This window comes from Ranitomeya imitator, chromosome 2 (genome assembly GCF_032444005.1).
Source record: "Ranitomeya imitator isolate aRanImi1 chromosome 2, aRanImi1.pri, whole genome shotgun sequence".
In the NCBI taxonomy this organism is placed as follows: domain Eukaryota; kingdom Metazoa; phylum Chordata; class Amphibia; order Anura; family Dendrobatidae; genus Ranitomeya; species Ranitomeya imitator.
Window position 1 is genome coordinate 716302820 of NC_091283.1, and position 21771 is coordinate 716324590.

The following is a 21771-nucleotide window of genomic DNA, read 5'->3' on the forward strand; positions in this document are numbered from 1 at the left end:
AGCGAGTCCTGTTGTGGGACACCCGGGATCCACTGCACTCAAACGTCACGATCCGGCGCCTATGGAATGAGGTGGCCAAAGAGATGTGGGATGGCTGGGACAATGCCCCTACTCGCGTCCGAAGTGCATTTGGTAAGTATTGCACTGCAGTGTGAAGCAGCAGAGACCTTGGCCATGCTCACTCGACTGTGTGTGATGAAAGAAACTCTCAGGAGTTTCTGTCATCACACACAGTTGTGTGAGCACGGCCAAAAGTCCATTTTCTGACCATAATGTTTTTTTTAAAACAGTGGCCAAAGTCAAAACACGTTGGCGTTCGATGAAGGACCACTTCAACAAGGACCTGCGTCAAGAAAGCCGTGTTCCCAGTGGTTCAGGAGCAAGGATCAGAAAATACAAATACCATCGCATTTTGGCATTTTTAAGACCGGTTCTTGCCCAGAGAACGTAAGTATTTATCACATGCATTAGGTTGTATTGTATTGCCATATTCTGTATTTTTCTATTCCACAGGATTTTGCATCTGGTTAATTTTTGGTATTTTCTTTTTCCTTCTTTCACAGCACATGGAGCACTACTGTTGGCCCAGGTTCTGGAGCGGTCCTTCATCAGACGGCCACGGACCCGTCCCAGCCATCCAGCAGCGCTGCAGCAAGTGGGCCTGCCACACTAACTGGAGACCAGGAACTAATCTATCAGGTGTTCCCCTTTCCCAGTTCTCTGCCACTGTCCCTTTTTTTTGGGCTCCTCCCGGCAGCGGCAGAGGGCATCGGACAGGTCCCTCATGCCCGAGTTTTTGCACTTGAGCTCGGTTTTTCACGAAGGAATCAAGGCTTTGGGTGACCGAATGGATATTTCACATAGCCTCTTGAATGCACAATTCCAGGAGGTCAGCAAAAGCCTTGACCAAGTGAAAGCCGACCTCCAGAGGCCAGCACATCATTTTTTTAACCAAATTGAGCAGGGCATGTCGGAACACCTTACTCCTGATCTCCAGCTGAGTCTCGTCTCATGCAGGCCTGCAATGCTGCTTATGTGCAGGCTATGCAGCAGAGTCGGTATTTCCAGTAGACAGTGGTGGCATATCCACCTGTGCCTTCACTGTCACGATTAACCTCAATGTCGACCTCTGCTGCATACCACTGCACGGCCACCTCAATTTCTAGCACTGCCGGACACCACTACAGCACCACCACCATGCCGAGTGCAGTTGGACAGTCCACCGCCACCACCATGACAACCGCTGCTCCTGCTTGGACCTCCTCCACTGACACCACGATGCAGCAGAACCCTGGAATGGCCTTCCGTACCGCCACCACCACAATGCAGCAGGACCCTGGCATGGCCTTCCGTACCGCCACCACCAAGATGCAGCAGGACCCTGGCATAGGCTTCCATACCACCACCACGATGCAGCAGGACCCTGGCATGGCCTTCCATACTGCCACCACCACGATGCAGCAGGACCCTGGCATGGCCTTCCGCTCTATAAGCGCTATGGACTCGGGCATGGCTGCACGCTCTACGAGCGCTATGTACTCTGGCATGGCTGCACGCTCTATGAGCACTATGGACTCTGGCATGGCTGCACGCTCTACGAGCGCTATGGACTCTGGCATGGCTGCACACTCTATGAGCACTATGGACTCTAGCATGGCTGCCCCCTCTACGAGCACTATGGACTCTGGCATGGCTGCACGCTCCACGAGCACTATGGACTCTGACACAGTGCAGCCGGACCCTGACAGGTCACTCACCACGACCATGCAAAAACATATGAGCCCACCGAGGCTTCCCAGAACCCGGCAATCCCCCAAAAAACAGCGGACTCTTAGTATTCCTCCCCCTTCACCTCCCAATATGTCTGTAATGTCAGGTTTCTCACCTTTCCAGTGCATCTCAAGCCTCTCATGTGTCAAGCCCCATTCCCGAACTACCAGACCCCACTAGTTTCATTGTCCCTTCTCCTGCCACCTCTGCGTCATCCACGGTTAGCCAGGCCTCAGTGCTTCACACCCCCCGGTTTACATCACTCTACCCCAAGCCGGCGCAGTTAAATAAATATTTTTGTTGTTAAAAATAAATTCAATTTTTTTGCCCCAATTATGTTTGGTTTATTGTGTCTTTCGCCGCCGGCAACACACACCGTGCGCCAAATAAGAAACTTCGCCACACACTTTATTTTTGGGCCACATCATATCTCCAGTAGTTATCAAATAAAAGACTGCAGCTTTGTGTGTCTTTAGTATAAAGATGTGAGGTGGGCCAAAAAATTAATTGATGTATTATCTCCATAATCTCTTCTTTCTGCTTAGTCTGTGACTAGTGTTGCAGTCTGAAGAGAAAATGGCAGAAATACAATGCAGAACTCTACTCAACAGGTCAGGTGTAAAAAAACTCATTAGTTAGGACTAGGGTTGAGCGACTTTTGTTTTTATAGGATCGGGTCAGATTTCACGAAACCCGACTTTTTCAAAAGTCGGGTCGAGTGAAATCGGCCGATCCTATAGAAAAGTCGGGGTCGGCCGAAACACGAAACCCAATGCAGTGCATTGGGTTTCTAATGGTTCCCAGGGTCTGAAGGAGATAAACCCCTTCATGACCCAGCCTATTTTGACCTTAAAGACCTTGCCATTTTTTGCAATTCTGACCAGTGTCGCTTTATGAGGTAATAACTCAGGAACGCTTCAATGGATCCTAGCGGTTCTGAGATTATTTTTTCGTGACATATTGGGCTTCATGTTAGTGGTAAATTTAGGTCAATAAATTCTGTGTTTATTTGTGATAAAAACGGAAATTTGGCGAAAATTTCGAAAATTTCACATTTTGAATTTTTATTCTGTTAAACCAGAGAGTTATGTGACACAAAATAGTTAATAAATAACATTTCCCACATGTATACTTTACATCAGCACAATTTTGGAAACAAAATTTTTTTTTGCAAGGAAGTTATAAGGGTTAAAATTTGACCAGCGATTTCTCATTTTTACAACGAAATTTACAAAACCATTTTTTTTAGGGACCACCTCACATTTGAAGTCAGATTGAGGGGTCTATATGGCTGAAAATACCCAAAAGTGACACCATTCTAAAAGCTGCACCCCTCAAGGTGCACAAAACCACATTCAAGAAGTTTATTAACCCTTCAGGTGCTTCACAGCAGCAGAAGCAACATGGAAGGAAAAAATGAACATTTAACTTTTTAGTCACAAAAATGATCTTTCAGCAACAATTTTTTTATTTTCCCAATGGTAAAAGGAGAAACTGAACCACGAAAGTTGTTTTCCAATTTGTTCTGAGTACGCTGATACCTCATATGTGGGGGTAAACCACTGTTTGGGCACACGGCAGGGCTTGGAAGGGAAGGAGCGCCATTTGACTTTTTTAATGAAAAATTGGCTCCACTCTTTAGCGGACACCATGTAACATTTGGAGAGCCCCCATGTGCCTAAAAATTGGAGCTCCCCCACAAGTGACCCCATTTTGGAAACTAGACGCTCCAAGGAACTTATCTAGATGCATAGTGAGCACTTTAAACCCCCAGGTGCTTCACAAATTGATCCGTAAAAATGAAAAAGTACTTTTTTTTCACAAAAAAATTCTTTTAGCTTCAATTTTTTCATTTTCACATGGGCAACAGGATAAAATGGATCATAAAATTTGTTGGGCAATTTCTCCTGAGTACACCGATACCTCACATGTGGGGGTAAACCACTGTTTGGGCACATGGTAAGGCTCGGAAGGGAAGGAGCGCCATTTGACTTTTTGAATGAAAAATTATCTCCATCGTTAGCGGACACCATGTCGCGTTTGGAGAGCCCCTGTGTGCCTATGCATTGGAGCTCCCCCACAAGTGACCCCATTTTGGAAACTAGACCCCCCAAGGAACTTATCTAGATGCACACTGAGCACTTTAAACCCCCAGGTGCTTCACAGAAGTTTATAACGCAGAGCCATGAAAATAAAAAATATTTTTTCTTTCCTCAAAAATGATTTTTTAGCCTGGAATTTCCTATTTTGCCAATGGTAATAGGAGAAATTGGACCATCAATGTTGTTGTCCAGTTTGTCTTGAGTACGCAGATACCCCATATGTGGGGGTAAACCACTGTTTGGGCGCACGGCAGGGCTCGGAAGGGAAGGCACGCCATTTGGCTTTTTAAATGGAAAATTAGCTCCAATCATTAGCGGACACCATGTCGCGTTTGGAGAGCCCCTGTGTGCCTAAACATTAGAGATCCCCCACAAATGACCCCATTTTGGAAAGTAGACCCCCAAAGGAACTAATCTAGATGTGTGGTGAGCACTTTGAACCCTCAAGTGCTTCACAGAAGATTATAACACAGAGCCATGAAAATAAAATAAAAAATTTATTTTCTCCAAAATGATTTTTTAGCCCGCAATTTTTTATTTTCCCAAGGGTAACAGGAGAAATTTGACCCCAATATTTGTTGTTTAGTTTCTGCTGAGTACGGTGATACCCCATATGTGGGGGTAAACTACTGTTTGGGCACATGCCGGGGCTCGGAAGTGAAGTAGTGAAGTTTTGAAATGCAGACTTTGATGGAATGCTCTACGGGCGTCACGTTGCGTTTGCAGAGCCCCTGAAGTGGCTAAACAGTAGAAACCCCCCACAAGTGACCCCATTTTGGAAACTAGACCCCGAAAGGAACTTATCTAGATGTGAGGTGAGCACTTTGAACCCCCAAGTGCTTCACAGAAGTTTATAACACAGAGCAGTGAAAATAATAAATACGTTTTCTTTCCTCAAAAATAACTTTTTAGCCTAGAATTTTTTAATTTTTCCAAGGGTAACAGGAGAAATTTGACCCCAATATTTGTTGTCCAGTTTCTCCTGAGTACGGTGATACCCCATATGTGGGGGTAAACTACTGTTTGGGCACACGTCGGGGCTCGAAAGTGAAGTACTGAAGTTTTGAAATGCAGACTTTGATGGAATGCTCTACGGGCGTCACGTTGCGTTTGCAGAGCCCCTGAAGTGGCTAAACAGTAGAAACCCCCCACAAGTGACCCCATTTTGGAAACTAGACCCCGAAAGGAACTAATCTAGATATGTGGTGAGCACTTTCAACCCCCAAGTGCTTCACAGAAGTTTATAACGCAGAGCCGTGAAAATAATAAATACGTTTTCTTTCCTCAAAAATAATTTTTTAGCCCAGAATTTTTTATTTTCCTAAGGGTTACGGGAGAAATTGGACCCCAAAAGTTGTTGTCCAGTTTCTCCTGAGTACGCTGATACCCCATGTGTGGGGATAAACGACTGTTTGGTCACACGTCGGGGCTCAGAAGGGAAGTAGTGACTTTTGAAATGCAGACTTTGATGGAATGGTCTGCGGGCGTCACGTTGCGTTTGCAGAGCCCCTGGTGTGCCTAAACAGTAGAAACCCCCCACAAGTGACCCCATTTTGGAAACTAGACCCCCCAAGGAACTTATCTAGATATGTGGTGAGCACTTTGAACCCCCAAGTGCTTCACAGACGTTTACAACACAGAGCCGTGAAAATAAAAAATCATTTTTCTTTCCTCAAAAATGATGTTTTAGCAAGCAATTTTTTATTTTCTCATGGGTAACAGGAGAAATTGGACCCCAGTAATTGTTGCGCAGTTTGTCCTGACTATGCTGGTACCCCATATGTGGGGGTAAACCACGGTTTGGGCACACGTCGGGGCTCGGAAGGGAGGGAGCACCATTTGACTTTTTGAATAAAAGATTGGCTGGAATCAATGGTGGCGCCATGTTGCGTTTGGAGACCCCCTGATGTGCCTAAACAGTGGAAACCCCTCAATTCTAACGCCAACACACCCCCTAACCCTTATCCCAACTGTAGCTGTAACCCTAACCACAACCCTAACCCCAACACACCCCTAACCCTAACCACAACCCTAATTCCAACCCAACCCTAACCCTAAGGCTATGTGCCCACGTTGCGGATTCGTGTGAGATTTTTCCGCACCATTTTTGAAAAATCCGCGGGTAAAAGGCACTACGTTTTACCTGCGGATTTACCACGGATTTCCAGTGTTTTTTGTGCGGATTTCACCTACGGATTCCTATTGAGGATCAGGTGTAAAACGCTGCGGAATCCGCACAAAGAATTGACATGCTGCGGAGAATACAACGCAGCGTTTCCGCGCGGTATTTTCCGCACCATGGGCACAGCGGATTTGGTTTTCCATATGTTTACATGGTACTGTAAACCTGATGGAACACTGCTGCGGATCCGCAGCCAAATCCGCACCGTGTGCACATAGCCTAATTCTAAAGTATGTGCACACGCTGCGGAAAACGCTGCGGATCCGCAGCAGTTTCCCATGAGTTTACATTTCAATGTAAACCTATGGGAAACAAAAATCGCTGTACACATGCTGCAGAAAAACTGCACAGAAATGCAGCGGTTTACATTCAGCAGCATGTCACTTCTTTCTGCGGATTCCGCAGCGGTTTTACAACTGCTCCAATAAAAAATCGCAGTTGTAAAACCGCAGTGAAATGCGCAGAAAAACCGCGGTAAATCCGCGATAAATCCACAGCGGTTAAGCACTGCAGATTTATCAAATCCGCTGCGGAAAAATCCACAGAGGACCAGAATACGTGTGCACATACCGAAACCCTAACCCTACCCCTAACCCTACCCCTAACCCTAGTTCTAACTCCAACCTTAGTGGAAAAAAAAAAATTCTTTATTTTATTATTGTCCCTACCTATGGCGGACAAAGGGGGGGGAAGTCATTTAATGTTTTTTTTATTTTGATCACTGTGATAAGTTTTATCACAGTGATCAAAATTCACATTGGAACAAATCTGCCGGCGCCCAGGAAAGAAGACGGACGGACCCCGGGAGGCTAGGTAAGTATAAGGGGGGGAGATCAGGGCACGGGGGGAGCGTCGGAGCATGGGGGGGTGGATCGGTGTGCGGGCGGGTGGATCGGTGTGCGGGGGGTGGATCGGTGTGCGGGCGGGTGGATCGCAGTGCGGGGGGGTGGATCGGTGTGCAGGGGGTGTGGATTGGAGCACGGGGGTGGGATTGGAGCACGGGGGAGCGGACAGGACGGGGGAGCGGAGCACAGGACGGAGGGGAGCGGACCACAGATCAGGGGGCTGGGGGGGCGATCGGTGGGGTGGAGGCACAAAAGTGTTTCCGCCATGGCCGATGATATTGCAGCATCGGCCATGGCTGGATTGTAATATTTCACCAGTTTTTTAGGTGAAATATTACAAATCGCTCTGATTGGCAGTTTCACTTTCAACAGCCAATCAGAGCGATCGTAGCCACGGGGGGGGTGAAGCCACCCCCCCTGGGCTAAACTACCACTCCCCCTGTCCCTGCAGGCCGGGTGAAATTGGAGTTAACCCTTTCACCCGGCCTGCAGGAGCCCAATCCGGCCATGACGCATATGCCGCGTCACAGGTCGGATTGGCACGGGTTTTCATGACGCATACGCTGCGTCAAATGTTGGGAAGGGGTTAAACTCTCCTTCAGGCCCTGCGATCCATATTAATGTGTAAAATAAAGAATAAAAATGAAAAATATTGCTATACTCACCCTCGGACGCGCCCTGGTTGTAACCGGGAGCCTTCCTTCCTAAGAATCAGCGCTTGAAGGACCTTTCGATGACGTCATGGCTTCTGATTGGTCGCGTGAGCGGTCACATGGGCGTCACGCGACCAATCAGAAGCCGTGACGTCATCGAAAGGTCCTTCAAGCGCTGATTCTTAGGAAGGAAGGCTCCCGGTTACAACCAGGGCGCGTCCGAGGGTGAGTATAGCAATATTTTTTATTTTTATTCTTTATTTTACACTTAAATTTGAATTCCGATACCAATTCCCGATATCTTAAACATATCGGGAATCGGTATCGGAATTCCGATTCCAGATTCAGAAGATCGCCGACTTCATGGCCGACCCCACACAGGGGTCGGGTCGGGTTTCATGAAACCCGACTTTGCCAAAAGTCGGCGACTTCTGAAAATGGCCGACCCGTTTCGCTCAACCCTAGTTAGGACACCTGACCTGGTGAGTAGAGAACTGCCTTGTATAACCTCCATTTTCTCTTCTGTGTACGTAATCTATTACACACAAAGTGAAGGGACGATGGTTGTCATACACGGCATATCTATGCTCACCTGCACAGGTGTCAGAAATAGTGAATTCATGAGGCTGTTATATGTGCATCATGAGTTCATTATTTAGGACACCTGACTTGATGAGTATAGATCTCTTTAGTGTGAAAGTCATTGTCTCTTCAGTCTGTGTCCAATGGATACTGCAGAACAGAATCAGGACGCAATGACATCAACAAGCTTACCACTAAAGCAACATGGCTGTCGTCACACTAGCAGCATGTGGTCAGTGTTTTATATCATTATTTGTAAGCCAAAACAAGGAGTGGAACAATTAGAGGTAAATTATGATATTAACATAATAACTAGCACCTCTGCCTTTATCACCCACTCCTGGTTTTGGATTACAAATACTGATATTAAATACAGACCAAATACTGCTAGTTTTAGGACAGCCTTGGTTTGTAGAGGAAATACATAGGAGACACGGTCAACACAACCAAAACTAAAGTTTATTAATGAGAAATATTATTATCATTTAAGAAAATTACTTGTACAGATAAAATTACAACAGGACAATTACACAACATTGTCCTGCCATGACACACGTCCAATATCAGAATCAAAAAAGGCAGCAAATTGGTCCCGCATGTGACCAACTGCTGCAGTTGACCGCAGCGGGTGATGCTTGAAATCGGGCAGTGGGTGTGCAACTGGTTCATCCAGTTCAATGTTGGATTGCTCCTTTGCCATTATATAATTGTGCAGAACCACATAGGCTTTGACCACCTCGTCAACTGTTTCCACTTTTAGATTAATGGCTGATGCAAGAATGCGCCATTTAGAGACTAGAATGCCAAAGGAACACTCTACTGTTCTTCGGGCCCTGGTCAGTCTGTAGTTAAAGATCCTTCTAGTGTGGTTCAAGTCCCGACTGGAATAGGGCTTCAGTCGGTTTTCACACATCTGAAAGGCCTCATCCCCAACCATGACAAATGGCATCGGTGGACCTTGTTTGCCATACACACGGCGGCCCATATCAGAGTTCTTAAAAGTCTGGGAATCGTTGCCCCGGCCAAAAGCTCCAATGTCCACGGCGATGAAGCGACAGTCCGCATCGGCTATTGCCATGAGCACAACCGAAAAATATTTTTTGTAATTGAAGTACTCCGATCCTGTTCTGGTTAGTTTGATAATGTGAATGTGCTTTCCATCAAACGCTCCCAAACAGTTGGGGAAATCACACACACTCCAGAATATTTCCGCAATTTCAAGCCACATGTCCAAGGTGGGTAGGGGTATAAACTCATCCCGGAGTACATTCCACAAAGATCGGCAGGTATCCACCACTATTCCGGACAGAGTGGATATTCCAAGCCGGTATTGGAAGTGGAGGGATGATAAAATCACTCCGGTTGCCAGAAATGTGTAAGAAAAACAAACCAAAAAAAATTACAATCTATTCTATTTATGGTGTGGTTACGCTAAAGACAGAAAGGAAAATACCCAAAACATACATGTCAGAAAACACAAAATTTGGACTGTCATTGGTTTAGATTGGGAACGTACCTTAATGTAACCAGCAGACGTTCCTCTGGTGGAATCGCTCTACGGAGCTGGGTGTCCTGTCTCCGTATGGCTCCTTGGACACGAGCAAGCAAATCCCGGAACGAGTCTTGCGACATCCTTGTATATTTATGGGATTTCTCCGGGTTGGCATTAAGCTCGCCATACAGCGTGTGATAGGCTCCATGGCTCTCACGTAGTTTGATAATGGGGTGTCTCCAAAAACGCCTACGTTGTCTCCTTCTCCATCTTTTGCGATTTCTGTCTTGCTCCCAAGCAAAAGCACAGGCAAGAAACAGCTTGATGCTTAAATCCAGGTTGAAATGAAAGCTCTCCATGTGAAGATCCATCATGACACAGGATACAGTAGCAAACTGTTAAAATTTCAGTAGCCCAAGGGTCTATATATAGAGATCCCATCATACACGCCCTCTGTAGTCCCATTGGCGGTGTCTGGTTATCTAGACTTTTCTCCTGTAAAATTTCTCATCATGCGCACCAAAAACGCAAACGCAGAAAAAAACGCATATAACTGTGTACAAACGCGGCGTTTTTTAACCACATGCTTTCCCGTATGCGTCTAAAAAACGCTGCGTTTGTACGCATTTATATGCGTTTTTTCCACCACTTGCGGATGCGGATTAAACGCTGGGGATTCTAACGCAAATGTGAAACTAGCCTTAGTCCTCATTCAGGCATCAGCGATTTTCTTCTACTCAATAATGGTTTGCATTTTATCAGTGTCAACAGAGTTCGGCTTACCATAGAGGTTGTCCAGAGTTTTATCGTTTTTTCTCTAATGAAGAAAATAATGGTAGAGGTTTCTCAATCTTTTCATATTAAACAGTATGTGAAAAATGGACTGCACTCAGATGGCATCCAAGTACTGTTCGATTTTTTTCACATACCTATAGACTTGCATTGGAGAGTTTGAGCCGAGACTCGGATCAATGTTAGACATATCTCCACGATTATGTGTTGATCACTCAGTCTGCAAGAATACTACATAGCCATGTGATCAGCTCCATAGATAATAATAGGTACAAGTTCTATCTGTGAATACAGTGCATAGAACTCCTATGACAAAAACTGACGTCTGAATGAGCTAGGAAGACTTACTTCACTACAGAGTCTCTTCTATGTTTTTTTCAGGCTATAACAGGGATGGCAATTGATAACCACTTACTAGCTCTGAGAGAGTTAGCTCGAGAACACTGCAAGGAATTGCCGGAGATTTTTACAGACGAAATGTACTTGTTGAGCAATCGATTTATACTCTCTACCAGTCAGGTATGTGTTTCAGAAAGCATGACAAATTTCTGCAGTATTTAACATTTTAGGGCTGTCTTGGTATCGCTTATGCACATTATATAGTTGTGTAATTTAGCATGTACAAAAAAATAAAATAAAAAATAAATATACACTGTTACTTACATGGTTGAAAATAACAGCAAACTGAGTTTGCAGGGTTGGTTAAAGGAAAATGATGTCCCTGGTCGGAAATAACAATATGTCCATACAACTTTCTATCCAGTAAACCAGTGCAGCCTGCTGATCTTAGCTGCATGTTGGAATACAACACTTGAAATGTCATTAGAACACTGGATTTTCTGTAAGAATATTTAAGACAAGTGATAGATGAACGTTATGTGAGTGTTTCTATGCAGAATTGAAGGTAGAGTGTCTCAACGGAACAATACATATTTTGTTTATAACTTTCCTGAAACAATGAGTCATTCATTCATTCATTCTAATCACTAATGGGGCATGTGAGAGCTCTGGTGAATCAGACTTGTGGTTTTGACAACATTCAGGAAAAAGATCCAAACAGATATTACAGTTTGGCAAAAAATTTTAGGCCTGTTTTAACTACTTCCAGGCCACCAATAGGCTACAAAAGTCCAGACGGTCCACATTGCACTCTGCATTGACGTTCTAAAATGTCATTGCATAGTATAACACCTGCGCGAGAGGCAACATGGCTGTCAGACACAACCAGACTCCCCAGAGAGGGTAAAAACAGTTTATTACCAACTGCCTTCCTGATTGAAGTATACACAGTGCTGAACAAGGACTGTGTATACAGTATAGGAAGCACTGACAGTGCTTCTTTCTCTAGACCTAGTGATCATGTGATCGCTGAATGTAGGAATGAAGCAAGAGGTACTGACTCCTAGGAGACACATTTAGCTCTCCTATGCAGAATTTCCATTATAACTAGGACTAACATACCAGCCCCATTCACAGTGGATTTCATTTTTTTTTTAAGTATTTAAAAATTTTAATATGACACACTCCCCCCTTCCCCCAAAGGTGTTTTATGACCTTATAAGGAAAACAATATGTGAAAAAATGTAAATAAATAAACGTTGCAGCTAACTCAAATCACTGTGAATACTCCTGTCCCAGTTGAAAAAAATGTGTCCGATATATATAAAAATAAGTGTTACGGAAAGGGGAACATATTTTATAATGTATTTTAGTGGTCCTTTGTGGTCATAAAAAAATTAAAATGGAGGGAAAAACAGACATGTATTTCATTTATTTTTCCCACTGATATCGCCCCATATTGCCAAAAAGAAGAGTATTAAAATAGCATAACATGTATCACAAAATAAAGAATGCAAGAATTATTTGAATATTCAAATAAGATACAAAAATACAGCTCTTTAACCTGCATGTATGAAAAAAAATGAAAATAAGCTTGGTCAGTAAAGGGGGATAAATGGCCTGGTCTTGAGCTGGTTAAAGCAGGACATTTAAGATGTTGGCCATTTTAGAATTTAACAAACTTACTAAGAACAAGATTTTGTGGCACTTAGCAAGACAGATTTCCCCTCCTGCACTTATTAGTGGAGCCTTCCCCACAGAACAAATTCTCAGACCGAAATTTCAGTCAGATAAATGTTCTGCCACAAGAGATGGATGAAAATACAGTTTACATACTTAAATTCAGAATAATTAGTCCTAATTTGGTTAGAAATGAACTTGTAGATACAAGACACTAAGTAATGTATAAACTGATGAGTGATTGTACTTAATGCTTCATTTCCAGTCATTAGATGGCCAGCACAACCACTTATGTGATATTTAACCTCTCCAGAATAACAGTACCAACAGTAATGGTGATAAGGCTCAGCCTTTAATTCTCCATTGGAAAATCTGTACAACATGAAATCCACCTAAAACACAGTAGCTGAGGCTGCATTTAGACAGGTCGAACATGGTGACTAAACGAGCGTTACATTTAAACCTTCAGCTGCTTCTTAACAGCCTGTTTAGATAGTCCGACCACACTTACATGCGCACCGAACAATGGGAAGTATGATAGTTCTGTGCTCTAAACGTCATGTTCTCTTCAGCATAGAGTATGAGAACTGAGTTTTATAGGAACCTTGTCATCTGTTTGCTAGGCTGCAAGCTGAAAGCAAGGACCTCCAAGGTGGTATTGTCTGAAATACTGCCTGTACCACGTGCCATACTAGAGAGGCAACTGGAGATTAGAGAGGTTAATAAGTGGCTCATGAATTGGTGTAGGAAGGAGGGGTTTGGTTCCTGGGGAACTGGGCCGACTTCTCAGTTGGCTACAGGCTCTACGCTAGGGACGGGCTGCACCTCAATGGGGAAGGTGCAGCTGTGCTGGGGGAGAAAATGGCTAGAAGGTTGGAGGAGTGTTTAAACTAGGAATTGGGGGGAGGGTATTCAATTCATAGGAGGGGAAGATAGTGCAGATAGATACCTGGGCACAAATAATGAAATTAGGGGTGTCGATGGCATGGGGGGGGGGGGGTCAGGTTAGAATAGTTAAGAATTTAAGAAAGAATAGAGGTACAGTATGTATACTAATGCCAGAAGCCTCGCCAACAAAATGGAGGAATTATAATTAATTTTGTTGGAGCCTAATTGTGACATGGTAGGGATATCTGAAACATGGCTGGACAAGAGACATGACTGGGATGTTAATTTATAGGGCTATAGTCTGTTCAGAAATGATCATATAAATATGCGAAGGGGGGGTGTTTATATGTAAAATCATCCTTAAAACCTATCCTGCTTGATAATATAGGTGAATCTAATGAAAATGTAGAGTCCCTGTGGGTGGAGATAAGGGCAGGGGGAAAAAATAATAAACTACTGATAGGGGTTTGTTATAAGTCTGCAAAAATAATGGAAGCAATGGAGAATATCCTCGTAAAGCAAATAGATGAAGCGGCGACTCAAGGAGAAGTCATTATTATGGGGGACTTCAACTACCCTGAAATACATTGGGAAACAGAAACCTGCAGTTCCAGCAAAGGTAATAGGTTTCTGACAATTATGAGAAACAATTACCTTTCACAACTGGTTCAGGACCCATCAAGAAGAGGGGCACTGCTAAACCTAATATTAACCCCTTAACCCCTAAGGGTGGTTTGCACGTTAATGACCAGGCCAATTTTTACAATTCTGACCACTGTCACTTTATGAGGTTATAACTCTGGAATGCTTCAATGGATCCTGATGATTCTGACCTTGTTTTCTTGTGACATATTGTACTTCATGATAGTGGTAAAATTTCTTTGATATTACTTGCCTTTATTTGTCAAAAAATAAAACTTGATACAGCCCTCTATATCCAACCTCTTCATTTAGTAGCGTTGAAATTGTTCTGTGTGGATTGCTGTTGCACATTTAAAATTAATTTATTTTATTTTTTTTACAAACGTGATACAGAAGCCAAGATCTGAGTTTGAAATTGTTTTTAGCCTATCTTCTAGATTATGTGCATCTTTGGCATCCAATTTCTCATGGGCATCTTTTTGCCTAGCTTGAGATGCACATCTGTTACATCTGTCTTCTGATGAGTATCAAACGCTCTCTGGTAATTGGTGTTGGATAAATTAGTAATTGTTGTAGGCTGGATCCTGGATCTTGTACTTCCCATAGCCACCCTTTTATTGATCCTGTTGTCCAATCCCATTCCCGCCATCATCATGGCCCTTTTCCTGATCAGCTGATGTAACAACGCGTCGGCCATACTTTTGCAGCAAATCTGCACCTTACCAGCACCAAATGTAGGAAAAACGGCATTCTAATGCCACGGACAATCTTCTAGATTATACAGGCCTCCTCCACACTAAAAATATTTATTTTTTATGTTGAAATTGTTTTGAGCCTATCTTCTAGATTATGTGCATCTTTGGCATCAAATTTGTCATGGCCATCTTTTATGCCTAGCTTGAGATGCAGATCTGTTACACCTATCTTCTGACGAGCATCAAACGCTCTCTGGTAATTGGTTTTGGGTAACTGAGTAATTGATCCTGGATCTCATACCTTCCATAGCCACCGTTATTGACCTGTTGTCCAAACCCATTCCCGCCGTCGCCATTGCCCTTTTCCTTATCAGTTCATGTAATAATACATCGGCCATATTTCTGCGGCAAATCTGCACCTTACCAGCAGCAAATGTAGGAAAGAGGGCCATGGACAATCTTCTAGATTATACAGGCATCATACACACAAATTTTTTTTTCGATGCTAACGTGATTGAGAAGGGGAGATCTCCGTTTGAACAACATGACTAGGAAAAAGCGAGGTGGTGGTGGAAGGGGATTAGGCTTGATGTTCGAGGTGTATGTGGGGTAGTTGTTAATGTTTATAAAAGCACTAGTGAACTACTAACGTGACATAGTATCCAAAGACAAGTGACAACTTCTGTTTCTGGATGTTGTAGTTTTTGGTGTGCTGTATTGTTCTCGCATAATTGCAGTCTCTGATATCTTTAGTGAGGCTTATGTGCCTGCTGTTGCTTCTGTTGCTGCTACTGCTGGTGGAGATTTGTGGAAATGTGAGCAGTCCTGCTGGGTGTTCATCTGCTGGTTTGGTGTAGTGGAAGACCTTTGGGTCCATATTATAATATTTCTACTGTGCTAAAATTGATGCCACTTTGTTGGTGTCTGCCACTTATTTTTTAAAATGTGAACATTCTTGGTTGGGTGTCCATCTGCTGGGTTGGGTGTAGTGGAAGACCTGTCGATCCCTATTAGACTATTTCTACTGTGGTAAAATTGATGTCACTTTGTTGATGTGTGCAAATACATTTTTGTAAATGTGTAGCTTCCACGTTGGGTTTCCTTCATGTGTGTTGCCTGTAGCAGTAGGCCTCCGATACGGGCAGTCCTCCGCTGTCTTTGAGTCAACTACCTGAGTTACTATCCTTACATGTTTCTGACAATAGTAATCTACGAAACTGATATGTGTGACACCTTGGTGTGGCTGAGCATCACTTAGAATTTTTGGGGGGTTTTATCACTTATGTAGCGCCAATAATTCAACATTCGTTTTACAGACATTTACAGACATTACTGGCATTGTCACCATTGCGATCTACAATCTAAATTTACTATCTCTATGTTTTTGTAGCGTCGATAGAAAAATAATTACTGGGCGTAAACCCTTGCAAACTCTGCAAGGCTGATAAAGTTTTTGTATTGACAACTGAACGTTTCTGTGGTTGAAAGGCTATCACTAAAATGCAACCTGTGTGCCTCACTGCTGTGTTGGGGAAAACCACTGTCAAGATTGTCTTCCAGCATGTTTTGATACTGCAGCATGGGCACGTCCTTTTCCAGGGGGGGAAGCAACTAGCAAAATTTACTTTTGTATTGTGGATAGAACACACTGGCAACCCAGTAGTCAGCACTATTTGGAATCATAACTATACAGCTAACAGTCATGTTGCAAATAGTGCTGTGTGTTGGTGGTGGGATAACACTCAAACTTTCTTCCTCCATCCCCTCCGGGCAACCACGGACAACATAGAGGGAATTATTATCGTCTTCATTTCTGAACTGTTACGCGTCCATCACCTCTTCCTTTTCGTCCTTTTCACGGTCCTTCTCCATTTGTTCCTCCCAAGGCAAAGGTTTGTGAGATGACAGACTTGCACTTATAGATATTGTTAACCCTAAAGGTATCGTCCTCTGCTTCCTCCTCTTCGCCCAGGACCACCACCTCCTCACTAACACTATTTAAAGTGTGCTCCAGCATGCATATGACAGTTATAGGAATGTTGATGATGGCATCATCACTGATAACCGTCTTGCAAGACTTATAGAGCAGCCCCTTCCCTGACTGTCCCCACAGCAACCAGAGACACCCAGTGCCCATTCATCTAGATGTAACTCTCATGTCCATGCTTGCTCGTCCAGGTGTCATTGTTGAAATGCACCCTGGCAGACATATAATTTTTAAGGGAATGGGTGATGTTGACTGCGACTTGTTCCTGTAGTGCAGGCACATCTTTCTTAGAGAAACTGGCTAAGACGATGGTGCAGACAACAAGGATTCGGATTCCTGGACCACGGTGTGAATTACTTGTACGATGGACTCCTCGCCAGAGACGGACTACACCTCAACAAACCTGGGAAACACACATTCGCCAGAAGACTCGCTACACTCATCAGGAGGGCGTTAAACTAGAAGAAGAGGGGACGGGAAGAAAAACATTAGACTCGAACAAAGAAGACCCAGGAAAACATACTCAGAAGGGAGGTAAGAACATTTCTAAAACAATCCACAGCGAGGAGATTGGAACAAAACAAAATCCTCTAAACTGCATGCTCGCAAACGCCAGAAGCCTGACAAACAAGATGGAAGAACTAGAAGCAGAAATATCTACAGGTAGCTTTGACATAGTGGGAATAACCGAGACATGGTTAGATGAAAGCTATGACTGGGCAGTTAACTTACAGGGTTACAGTCTGTTTAGAAAGGATCGTAAAAATCGGAGAGGAGGAGGGGTTTGTCTCTATGTAAAGTCTTGTCTAAAGTCCACTTTAAGGGAGGATATTAGCGAAGGGAATGAGGATGTCGAGTCCATATGGGTCGAAATTCATGGAGGGAAAAATGGTAACAAAATTCTCATTGGGGTCTGTTACAAACCCCCAAATATAACAGAAACCATGGAAAGTCTACTTCTAAAGCAGATAGATGAAGCTGCAACCCATAATGAGGTCCTGGTTATGGGGGACTTTAACTACCCGGATATTAACTGGGAAACAGAAACCTGTGAAACCCATAAAGGCAACAGGTTTCTGCTAATAACCAAGAAAAATTATCTTTCACAATTGGTGCAGAATCCAACCAGAGGAGCAGCACTTTTAGACCTAATACTATCTAATAGACCTGACAGAATAACAAATCTGCAGGTGGTCGGGCATCTAGGAAATAGCGACCACAATATTGTACAGTTTCACCTGTCTTTCACTAGGGGGACTTGTCAGGGAGTCACAAAAACACTGAACTTTAGGAAGGCAAAGTTTGACCAGCTTAGAGATGCCCTTAATCTGGTAGACTGGGACAATATCCTCAGAAATAAGAATACAGATAATAAATGGAAAATGTTTAAGAACATCCTAAATAGGCACTGTAAGCGGTTTATACCTTGTGAGAATAAAAGGACTAGAAATAGGAAAAACCCAATGTGGCTAAACAAAGAAGTAAGACAGGCAATTAACAGTAAAAAGAAAGCATTTGCACTACTAAAGCAGGATGGCACCATTGAAGCTCTAAAAAACTATAGGGAGAAAAATACTTTATCTAAAAAACTAATTAAAGCTGCCAAAAAGGAAACAGAGAAGCACATTGCTAAGGAGAGTAAAACTAATCCCAAACTGTTCTTCAACTATATCAATAGTAAAAGAATAAAAACTGAAAATGTAGGCCCCTTAAAAAATAGTGAGGAAAGAATGGTTGTAGATGATGAGGAAAAAGCTAACATATTAAACACCTTCTTCTCCATGGTATTCACGGTGGAAAATGAAATGCTAGATGAAATCCCAAGAAACAATGAAAACCCTATATTAAGGGTCACCAATCTAACCCAAGAAGAGGTGCGAAACCGGCTAAATAAGATTAAAATAGATAAATCTCCGGGTCCGGATGGCATACACCCACGAGTACTAAGAGAACTAAGTAATGTAATAGATAAACCATTATTTCTTATTTTTAGGGACTCTATAGCGATGGGGTCTGTTCCGCAGGACTGGCGCATAGCAAATGTGGTGCCAATATTCAAAAAGGGCTCTAAAAGTGAACCTGGAAATTATAGGCCAGTAAGTCTAACCTCTATTGTTGGTAAAATATTTTAAGGGTTTCTGAAGGATGTTATTCTGGATTATCTCAATGAGAATAACTGTTTAACTCCATATCAGCATGGGTTTATGAGAAATCGCTCTTGTCAAACCAATCTAATCAGTTTTTATGAAGAGGTAAGCTATAGGCTGGACCACGGTGAGTCATTGGACGTGGTATATCTCGATTTTTCCAAAGCGTTTGATACCGTGCCGCACAAGAGGTTGGTACACAAAATGAGAATGCTTGGTCTGGGGGAAAATGTGTGTAAATGAGTTAGTAACTGGCTTAGTGATAGAAAGCAGAGGGTGGTTATAAATGGTATAGTCTCTAATTGGGTCACTGTGACCAGTGGGGTACCGCAGGGGTCAGTATTGGGACCTGTTCTCTTCAACATATTCATTAATGATCTGGTAGAAGGTTTACACAGTAAAATATCGATATTTGCAGATGATACAAAACTATGTAAAGCAGTTAATACAAGAGAAGATAGTATTCTGCTACAGATGGATCTGAATAAGTTGGAAACTTGGGCTGAAAGGTGGCAGATGAGGTTTAACAATGATAAATGTAAGGTTATACACATGGGAAGAAGGAATCAATATCACCATTACACACTGAACGGGAAACCACTGGGTAAATCTGACAGGGAGAAGGACTTGGGGATCCTAGTTAATGATAAACTTACCTGGAGCAGCCAGTGCCAGGCAGCAGCTGCCAAGGCAAACAGGATCATGGGGTGCATTAAAAGAGGTCTGGATACACATGATGAGAGCATTATACTGCCTCTGTACAAATCCCTAGTTAGACCGCACATGGAGTACTGTGTCCAGTTTTGGGCACCAGTGCTCAGGAAGGATATAATGGAACTAGAGAGAGTACAAAGGAGGGCAACAAAATTAATAAAGGGGATGGGAGAACTACAATACCCAGATAGATTAGCGAAATTAGGATTATTTAGTCTAGAAAAAAGACGACTGAGGGGCGATCTAATAACCATGTATAAGTATATAAGGGGACAATACAAATATCTCGCTGAGGATCTGTTTATACCAAGGAAGGTGACGGGCACAAGGGGGCATTCTTTGCGTCTGGAGGAGAGAAGGTTTTTCCACCAACATAGAAGAGGATTCTTTACTGTTAGGGCAGTGAAAATCTGGAATTGCTTGCCTGAGGAGGTGGTGATGGCGAACTCAGTCGAGGGGTTCAAGAAAGGCCTGGATGTCTTCCTGGAGCAGAACAATATTGTATCATACAATTATTAGGTTCTGTAGAAGGACGTAGATCTGGGGATTTATTATGATGGAATATAGGCTGAACTGGATGGACAAATGTATTTTTTCGGCCTTACTAACTATGTTACTATGTTACTAAGTAATGGTGATTGCACAATTGGTACTGGCTACATTTCAATGGCCAACAGATTGGAGTGGCCATGCAATAATCCAGAGATCATAGGCCATGAATCATACAGAAACAAGTGCTGTGATCTTTGTAGCAAATAGCTCTTAGCTGGCCCCTATCGTCCAGACAATGACACGATTAGACGACAAATCATCCAAGGAGGCCGCAGGCAGTTCACAATAATTAGTCCTCAGAATAGTAATAGTGAGTGTGCGGCTTATCAACATCCAGATTAGAACACATGGAATATGTGTATATCGCGCCGTACGATCACTGCTAACTCCACGATAACCCTATACTCCTCGCTGCCAACAAAAATCCTGTTTTTAACCCAATAAATAAATACAGGCCAATTGGACGCCATTCTTCTTTTGAGGATCACACCATCAGGGTGTTCCATCCCATCTCCCTCAGAGTATCAGTCATATACTGGCCCCCAGGCTCACCCACCCACTTCCTTGACCACTTTTATGCGTTGCTGCTACACTTCATGTCCTCAGAATTGACAACCCTTATCCTGGGAGACTTCAACAGCTCAACCTCCCCATCTGCATCCCAGCTTCTATCTCTAGCTAATTTGCATCGCCTCTCACAACTTTCAAACTCTGAGACACACAAAGACTGTAACACTCCTGATTTGGACTTTGCCCAGCTCAGTTCAATCTCCTAGATGGAGATACCTAGATGGCTCACCTCTTTCCCTTTGTCCCCCATGAAATTAGGATTATAGCCACAACTTGGACATTTTTAGGTGTCCCTAAAACACATCTGTTTAGGGCAGCCTATCACGTTCTCTAATCAAAGTCCTTTTATATATGTACTGTAGCTTATTCTCTACATCTCTGAAGATAATTCGCCATCAAACTCAACCGTACCCAAAAAGCTCATGCAACCTTTATCTACCCCTCATTTCCTCAAGATGGTTGTACCATCATGGTAAATAAGCACCTGTACTTTGTGTCACCCCCACCTCATTGTAGATTGTAAGCTTTGAAGAGCAGGGTCGTCATTATTTTTGCTTTAATTGTTTGATTATCTTAAACTTGGAAACCTTTGACTGATTTATATGAACTGCTGACTTGTAAAGCTATGCGGAATGTGTTTGGGATATATAAATCAAGGATATTGTTTTTAGTAAATTGAAGATGGTGAAGTTTAATCTGTTAGCTTTGCCATGTGAAGGAGGAAATAATCTTTTACATGAGCACAACTGCACAAACGAGGATTTGCTGCTGTGCTCACACAGGGTGGAGTAGGGTGAACATGACAAGTTACTGGACTGTGAGAGAGGTGCAGGCGGAGATGTTATGGTGGATTGAGAAAGATGGGGTGTGCTAGGTATGTTAGATCAGTCAAAAACAGCAGGCATGTCCAATTCCATATCAGCTGACAGGCTGTCAGTCACCCCAACTGTAGGAGGTAAACAAGTGGAGGTTCTTTGGATGGAGACCTGTGTGACAACACTTACCACAGTGAGGGAGGAGAAAGAATCAGAACATGCAGTTGATGGGTGGACGGTGGTTGGCGATGCCCGCTAGTCTGCATTTTAGCACAGTGAGATTCCCTGATTAACACATACTGATCTCGCTTGTGCCAGTTCATG

At 43.3% G+C, this 21771-nt stretch overlaps 1 protein-coding gene across 2 annotated transcripts in view; it reads left to right on the forward strand.

The window, feature by feature from the left end:
- CHAT (choline O-acetyltransferase) overlaps positions 1-21771 on the forward strand; it is a 210109-nt gene that overhangs the window by 182291 nt on the left and 6047 nt on the right. For both annotated transcript variants that reach the window (XM_069753141.1, XM_069753143.1), the window contains one exon: positions 10800-10937. In XM_069753141.1, the coding sequence (XP_069609242.1) occupies positions 10800-10937 (138 nt within the window). The remainder of the gene's footprint in view (positions 1-10799; positions 10938-21771) is intronic.